Below are 9,195 nucleotides of genomic sequence, written 5' to 3'. Positions count from 1 at the left end.
ATGTGATATGTAATCTACACCTTCATTAGAAACACTGGAATGTGAGATGTAATCTACACCTTCATTAGAAACACTGGAATGTGAGATGTAATCTACACCTTCATTAGAAACACTGGAATGTGATATGTAATCTACACCTCCATTAGGAACACTGGAATGTGAGATGTAATCTACACCTTCATTAGAAACACTGGAATGTGATATGTAATCTACACCTCCATTAGAAACACTGGAATGTGAGATGTAATCTACACCTTCATTAGAAACACTGGAATGTGATATGTAATCTACACCTCCATTAGGAACACTGGAATGTAAGATGTAATCTACACCTCCATTAGGAACACTGGAATGTGATATGTAATCTACACCTCCATTAGAAACACTGGAATGTGATATGTAATCTACACCTCCATTGGGATGATAGAAATTCCCCCTTTTTTGGTTAAATTAGTTGTTTATTTGAAAATAATTGTTTCAGGGAGCTGAACTTCTAACATGAGTGTGGCTTCTTGACAAGCAGCTGCGCTCCCCTGTGTAAATTATATCTGTTATACTGTCTAGTTCCTTTGTAAATTACATCTGTTATACTGTCTAGTTCCTTTGTAAATTATATCTGTTATACTGTCTAGTTCCTTTGTAAATTACAGCTGTTATACTGTCTAGTTCCTTTGTAAATTAAATCTATTATACTGTCTAGTTCCTTTGTAAATTAAATCTATTATACTGTCTATGTCACGACTTCAGCCGAAGTGGGTTTCTCTCATTGTTCGGGCGGTGCTCGGAGGTAGGCGTCGCACGACTTCAGCCGAAGTGGGTTCCTCTCCTTGTTCGGGCGGTGCTCGGAGGTAAGCGTCGCACGACTTCAGCCGAAGTGGGTTCCTTTCCTTGTTCGGGCGGTGCTCGGAGGTAGGCGTCGCCGGTCTACTAGCCATCGCCGATCCACTTTTCATTTTCCGTTTGTTTTGTCTTTGTTTCTACACACCTGTTTTTCATTCCCCTAATTATTGTTCATGTACAGTGGGGCAAAAAGTATTTAGTCAGCCACCAATTGTGCAAGTTCTCCCACTTAAAAAGATGAGAGAGGCCTGTAATTTTCATCATAGGTACACTTCAACTATGACAGACAAAATGAAAAAAAAATCCAGAAAATCACATTGTAGGATTTTTAATGAATTTATTTGCAAATTATGGTGGAAAATAAGTATTTGGTCACCTACAAACAAGCAAGATTTCTGGCTCTCACAGACCTGTAACTTCTTTAACAGGCTCCTCTGTCCTCCACTCGTTACCTGTATTAATGGCACCTGTTTGAACTTGTTATCAGTATAAAAGACACCTGTTCACAACCTCAAACAGTCACACTCCAAACTCCACTATGGCCAAGACCAAAGAGGACACCAGAAACAAAATTGTAGACCTGCACCAGGCTGGGAAGACTGAATCTGCAATAGGTAAGCAGCTTGGTTTGAAGAAATCAACTGTGGGAGCAATTATTAGGAAATGGAAGACATACAAGACCGCTGATAATCTCCCTCGATCTGGGGCTCCGTGCAAGATCTCACCCCGTGGGGTCAAAATGATCACAAGAACGGAGAGCAAAAATCCCACACCCACACGGGGGGACCTAGAGAATGACCTGCAGAGAGCTGGGACCAAAGTAACAAAGCCTACCATCAGTAACACACTACGCCGCCAGGGACTCAAATCCTGCAGTGCCAGACGTGTCCCCCTGCTTAAGCCAGTACATGTCCAGGCCCGTCTGAAGTTTGCTAGAGAGCATTTGGATGATCCAGAAGAAGATTGGGAGAATGTCATATGGTCAGATGAAACCAAAATATAACTTTTTGGTAAAAACTCAGCTCGTCGTGTTTGGAGGACAAAGAATGCTGAGTTGCATCCAAAGAACACCATACCTACTGTGAAGCATGGGGGTGGAAACATCATGCTTTGGGGCTGTTTTTCTGCAAAGGGACCAGGACGACTGATCCGTGTAAAGGAAAGAATGAATGGGGCCATGTATCGTGAGATTTTGAGTGAAAACCTCCTTCCATCAGCAAGGGCATTGAAGATGAAACGTGGCTGGGTCTTTCAGCATGACAATGATCCCAAACACACCGCCCGGGCAACGAAGGAGTGGCTTCGTAAGAAGCATTTCAAGGTCCTGGAGTGGCCTAGCCAGTCTCCAGATCTCAACCCCATAGAAAATCTTTGGAGGGGGTTGAAAGTCCGTGTTGCCCAGCAACAGCCCCAAAACATCACTGCTCTAGAGGAGATCTGCATGGAGGAATGGGCCAAAATACCAGCAACAGTGTGTGAAAATCTTGTGAAGACTTACAGAAAACGTTTGACCTCTGTCAATGCCAACAAAGGATATATAAGTATTGAGATAAACTTTTGTTATTGACCAAATACTTATTTTCCACCATCATTTGCAAATAAATTCATTAAAAATCCTACAATGAGATTTTCTGGATTTTTTTTCTCATTTGGTCTGTCATAGTTGAAGTGTACCTATGATGAAAATTACAGGCCTCTCTCATCTTTTTAAATGGGAGAACTTGCACAATTGGTGGCTGACTAAAGACTTTTTTGCCCCACTGTATTTGACCCTCTGTTTCCCCCATGGCGTTGTGCGGGATTGTTTTATATCATGTTCTGTAATGTCGGTGACTGGTTATTTTGACAGGTGCTGTTTCTTGCACGTGTGTAAACGTTGATGTTCGTGTGTTTGTGTTTGGGCAAGTGTATTGTTTTACCTTGCACCATTCATTATTCTGAGTAAAGTTACGTTGCTCCCAGTTCTCTGCTCTCCTGCTCCTGACTGCATACACCAGCTACACCCACCATTCTGACAGAATCCCGCAACACTTGAGGATATGGAGTCAGCAGGAGCAGACAACCCCGTATTAAGGGTCGAGGAGCGCGTCCCAGCAGCATGCGGCCATGCTGCAACATCTCAGCACCGGCATGGATCGCGTCCTGCAGACGATGGATTGCTGGGACGCCTCGGCCGACACCACCAATGGCACCACTACCCACCTCTCCTTCACCTGGTCCCAGTGGGATCCGGCTCGCTCTTCCGAGGGAGTATGATGGGACGGCTTCGGGATGTCAGGGGTTCCTACTCCAGCTGGGGCTTTACCTGGCAACCATTCACCCGGCTCCCTCGGGCCGTGAGAGCGTGTCCACCCTTGTCTCCTGCATCTCAGGTAAAGCCCTGGAGTGGGCCAACGCCGTTTGGGGGGAAGGAGAAGCGGTGTTGGACCAATTTGAGGAGTTCACCCGCTGCTTCCGGGAAGTTTTCGACCACCCACCTGAGGGTAGAGCGGCGGGTGAATGGCTTTTTCACCTTAGGCAGGAGACAAGGAGCGCACAGGAGTTTGCGTTGGACTTTCTGACCCTGGCCGCCAGCACGGGATGGAACGGCAGGGCCCTGATCGATCACTACCATTGTAGTTTGCGTGAGGACGTCCGTAGGGAGTTGGCCTGCAGGGACACCACACTCACCTTTGACCAGCTGGTGGACATGTCCATCCGGTTGGATAACCTGCTGGCCAGCCGCGGGCGTCCAGATCGGGGTCTGTTGGTTCCATTCCCCAGCACCACCGCTGCAATGCCCATGAAGCTGGGAGGTGCTGCACTTAGGGTGACCGGAGGAGGGGCCGTTCCAAGCACCATCTGTGGCCGCAGAGGGCACACTGCTGGTCGGTGCTGGGGAGGTTCCTCTAGGAGTCGAGGCAGCAGGCAGGGCACTATCGTGTCACCCCAGGTGAGTCAGCACCAGGCTCACCCAGAGCCCCCTGTTGCTCACATGTTTTTGTTGATTAATTTTCCTGATTCCCCCCCCCCCCCCCCCCCCGCATTCCCAGCATAAGGCACTCGTAGATTCAGGTGCAGCTGGGAATTTTATTGACAGATCATTTGCCCATAGTTTAGGGATTCCCATTGTTCCTGTGGACATGCCCTTGCCTGTACACGCCCTAGATAGTCGACCATTAAGGTCAGGGCTAATTAGGGAGGCCACCGCTCCACTGGGCATGGTTATGCAGGAGGGTCACAAGGAGAGAATCAGCCTCTTCCTTATTGATTCTCCTGCGTTTCCCGTGGTGCTGGGTTTACCCTGGTTGGCCTGTCATGACCCCACTATTTCGTGGCAACAGAGGGCTCTCATGGGGTGGTCACGAAAGTGCTCGGGGAGGTGTTTATGGGTTTCTGTCGGTGCTACTACAGTGGAAAGTCCAGACCAGGTCTCCACCGTGCGCATCCCCTCTGAATATGCCGATTTGGCTCTCGCCTACTACTGTCTAGTTCCTTTGTAAATGTAATCTGTTATACTGTCTAGTTCCTTTGTAAATGAAATCTGTTATACTGTCTTGTTCCTTTGAAAATGTAATCTGTTATACTGTCTAGTTCCTTTGTAAATTACATCTGTTATACTGTCTTGTTCCTTTGTAAATGTAATCTGTTATACTGTCTAGTTCCTTTGTAAATGTAATCTGTTATACTGTCTTGTTCCTTTGTAAATGTAATATGTTATACTGTCTAGTTCCTTTGTAAATGTAATCTGTTATACTGTCTAGTTCCTTTGTAAATGTAATCTGTTATACTGTCTTGTTCCTTTGTAAATGTAATATGTTATACTGTCTAGTTCCTTTGTAAATGTAATCTGTTATACTGTCTAGTTCCTTTGTTTAGTTATTTCCTTTTCACATGTTCAACATATAGGGACAGTTCAACACATTCTAAAACACACATTGCAAATCCCGTAAAAAAATTAAACTTCAGTGTGAGCTACATATTATATACTAATCCAGTAAACAAATAAATGTATTAAAAATATATATTTTGAAATAGTACATGTGATTACACTTGTTGAAGAACTGATCTAACACATGGCGTCATCATGTAATCCAACCACGCTGTATTCTTCTTCAGATGTGATAATCATATGTTGCATTTATTATTTCAGTGTAAAAGTCAGCTTCATTCCTTACAAAGGTTTACAGGTATGTCTAGCAATAATTCCAGAGGAATACAATATCATGATTATATTGTCATTACGAAGAATGACAATGGGAGATTACAGTGCTGATGTAGTACTTCTATTCAGGGTTGGTCTCACTACCATTTCAATTCAGCCAATTTAGGACTGAAATTCCAATTCCAAACTTCAATTCAAATGTTCCCCAATGCTTTTCAATGAGGGGAATTGGAATTTCAGTTTATTTCCAGAAAATTTGACTGAATTGAAATGGAACTGAGCCCAACCCTGTACTCTATTGCAGAACAAAAATAATAGGCAGTGAAGTGAATGGACTGCTCAGTTATATGTGGTCATCTCTGCATGCTTGTTCTGTAGATGTCATGTCAGTCACTCGCTGTCCCTTCACATCAGTGGTCAAACTAAATGCAGAAATTGAAAAACATGTCCATTTAATAAGATGCATCTCACAGTTCATTCAAGAAGGATGAGTGCAATAAGAATGGTTGTAGTGTGAGGCTGTGGCATAACCAGTCAAATGGTGCCTCCCTCCGAATAAATAGAAAAGATAGATAGCACATGGTGAGTGTTGAGCAGTGGTCATGTATACATTCACAACAAGGCAGAGGTTCTGCCCACTTCCTGTTTGAAGCCGCGCCTACATTGTGGTCTGTGTTTTGCTCGGTTCGTTACCTCATCAGTAACCCTGAAGAGTCCTCACAGTGGTTAACTTGCCTTAGAATCATAATCAATGGAATAAATAAAAACAGTATCTTAAAGACAGAGCTCGATCCCACCACAGCCAGAACATGTCGTAGCCGATCTCACTATGACTTCAATGGGACTTCCTTAATGGCTCCTCCACCAAAATGCCACAGACAGAGTAATAATTACTACCCACCCCTGGCTGTGCATCTTGGGATAAGATTTGCACAGGAGACAACACCCTTACAGATCATCACTTGCAGTTTGATTTGTCCCTGTGTGTCATTAGCCTGATCACAGATCTGGTTGTGCTCTTTCCAACTCCCAAGCCATGACAATTCTATAAGGAGTTGGTAAGAGGGCATAAACAGACTGGAACCTAGGCTAGTGTTGCTGCAACACTGGCTAACTGACAGAGTACACCACTATAGTACGTCTGGCTCATGATAAGGTGACTTTAAAGGTGGTAAATCTCCGACAGGTATCAAAGCAGAAGCTGAGTGGTAGCTCAGGAGGTTGAAATGATGTTGAAATAATGCAAATGTAGCTGCTTGGTTAAGTTTGGCTGGTCTGGAGTGTCCTGACTGAAGCCATGGGACTGAGCAGTGGGTTTCGGCCTGGAACCAGCTGGAACTCTGGATCTGAGGGTGTCAGACTGGAACCAGCTGGAACTCTGGACCTGAGGGTGTCAGCCTGGAACCAGCTGGAACTCTGGACCTGAGGGTGTCAGCCTGGAACCAGCTGGAACTCTGGATCTGAGGGTGTCAGCCTGGAACCAGCAGGAGCTCTGGATCTGAGGGTGTCAGCCTGGAACCAGCTGGAGCCCTGGATCTGAAGTTGTCAGCCTGGAACCAGCTGGAGCTCTGGATCTGAAGTTGTCAGCCTGGAACCAGCTGGAGCTCTGGATCTGAGGGTGTCAGCCTGGAACCAGCAGGAGCTCTGGATCTGAGGGTGTCAGCCTGGAACCAGCAGGAGCTCTGGATCTGATCTAAGGGGGGAGTGTATCACAGCAGGTGTGGCTGTAGATGGCTCTGGCTGTAGATGGCTCTGGCTCTTCTCATTTGCTGGAGGCACAGCGAGACATTCCATGGCTCAGATTGATAGTGAAATGCCCAGACAGATTCCTTCACACCCTAACATCTACAGGCTCCTGAGGTGGAGGTGCAACCAAAATATGAATTAACTTCAAATCCCAAATCGCCCCCTACCCCCTATGCAGTTGTGAAGATCTAAGAGAATTGAAAAGGTGTAAGCAATACGGTGGAAATTCTGAGGACAATATGGATCCATTATCTTACTGATTATACCTATCTAATAGAGGACAATATGGACCCATTACCATACTGATTATACCTATCTAATAGAGGACAATATGGATCCATTATCTTACTGATTATACCTATCTAATAGAGGACAATATGGACCCATTACCTTACTGATTATACCTATCTAATAGAGGACAATATGGAACCATTACCATACTGATTAGACCTATCTAATAGAGGACAATATGGATCCATTATCTTACTGATTATACCTATCTAATAGAGGACAATATGGACCCATTATCTTACTGATTATACCTATCTAATAGAGGACAATATGGATCCATTACCTTAGTGATTATACCTATCTAATAGAGGACAATATGGATCCATTATCTTACTGATTATACCTATCTAATAGAGGACAATATGGATCCATTATCTTACTGATTATACCTATCTAATAGAGGACAATATGGACCCATTATCTTACTGATTATACCTATCTAATAGAGGACAATATGGATCCATTACCTTACTGATTATACCTATCTAATAGAGGACAATATGGATCCATTATCTTACTGATTATACCTATCTAATAGAGGACAATATGGATCCATTACCTTACTGATTATACCTATCTAATAGAGGACAATATGGACCCATTACCTTACTGATTATACCTATCTAATAGAGGACAATATGGATCCATTATCTTACTGATTATACCTATCTAATAGAGGACAATATGGATCCATTACCTTCCTGATTATACCTATCTAATAGAGGACAATATGGACCCATTACCATACTGACTATACCTATCTAATAGAGGACAATATGGACCCATTACCTTACTGATTATACCTATCTAATAGAGGACAATATGGACCATTACCATACTGATTATACCTATCTAATCTTTTCAGATCTACATGAACTGCCAAAGTAGTAGGGGCTAGGGTTTAGGGGCTAGCGTCTGAGGGACAACAGGGACATGCCCACCAGAACTCCGTCTCTCCTGGTTCTCTTCTTCTCTGGATCTTGAAGGTTGATGGGAACATGATGTTGACACCTGAGGGACAACAGGAACATGCCCACTAGAACTCTGTCTCTCCTGGTTCTCTTCTTCTCTGGATCTTGAAGGTTGATGGGAACATGATCTTGACACCTGAGGGACAACAGGAACATGCCCACTAGAACTCCGTCTCTCCTGGTTCTCTTCTTCTTTGGATCTTGAAGGTTGATAGGAACATGATGTTAAAGCCAGAAAGTCCATCATCAGTCTGACAAAAACTGACAAAAAAATGTAACAATTATTAGTCTGTCAATCTATCCTTGTCTTTTGAAAAGCAAAGGCAAGTTCGAAAGTCTTCCGAGGCATGATGTAAATAAATGTATCAGTCCAATGGAATGACTTTGAGGTACTGCTAAATGACGTGAGCCCATGCACCAACTCTGATGACTTCTAAAATGGTGGAGGTCAAGTAGGAAATAATTGATATCAGTGCTTTTTGCAGTGAAATGAAAAGGTCTTGAACAGACCCAGACGGACTGACAGACCAACAGAAAGGTTTCCAGGCAGAAACTAGTGAGAGGGAAGGGGAAAGAGAGAGAGAGGGCGGAGGGCGGAGGGCAGAGGTCGACCATGCAGGTCATCATGGCAATCAAGTGTCCAAGGTGTGTGTGTGTGTGTGTATCGGTATGTGTGTCTGTACACTGTATGTGTGTCTGTATCTGTCCATCTGTTCATTCATCCATTCGTGTGCGTGTTTGCCTCTGCCTGTCTGTTTCAGTGTGTCCATCCGTCCATCCCTCCACATTAAACAGTGGTCAGTGTGTAAAGGTAGACATGGAGGGCCTTGCTCTCCTGCTCCAGTTGAGGCTGGAGCCGGGCCCTGCCTCCTCCTCGGCTGGCTCCTCCCGTTTACTCTGCAGCTTAGCATGGAGCTGGATGAAGCACTGGTCCCAGTCCTCTGGAAGCAGCAACATCAGGAAGCCCAGGCAGATGATCACCACGGCGATCAGACGCACTGCGTTGAAGTGGATCTCACATGTGTACAGGTCAACCACTGGAACACAACATAACAAGGGCTTATATTACCTCCAACTTAATGATCAGGCCTTCATAACATAACGCTGACAGAAGTGACATAACTTTAACACAAACAGGTCCCCAACACAACACATCAATCTGAATCAACACTAGGGGAGAGGGGGGAAGTTGAGTCAAAGGGG

General features: G+C 44.5%; 1 protein-coding gene across 1 annotated transcript in view; it reads right to left on the bottom strand.

Moving 5' to 3' along the window:
- Positions 1-8,790: 8,790 nt before the first annotated feature.
- The window catches only part of LOC139418139 (solute carrier family 35 member F3-like), a 90,505-nt gene continuing 90,100 nt past the window's right edge, over positions 8,791-9,195 (bottom strand). The window contains exon 9 of the mRNA XM_071167358.1: positions 8,791-9,029. Within this exon, the coding sequence (XP_071023459.1) occupies positions 8,791-9,029 (239 nt within the window). The remainder of the gene's footprint in view (positions 9,030-9,195) is intronic.

The sequence above is a fragment of the Oncorhynchus clarkii genome, chromosome 1 (assembly GCF_045791955.1).
Source record: "Oncorhynchus clarkii lewisi isolate Uvic-CL-2024 chromosome 1, UVic_Ocla_1.0, whole genome shotgun sequence".
NCBI lineage: Eukaryota > Metazoa > Chordata > Actinopteri > Salmoniformes > Salmonidae > Oncorhynchus > Oncorhynchus clarkii.
Note: the sequence above shows the minus strand (reverse complement) of the source record. Positions and strands in the feature narration are given on the sequence as shown.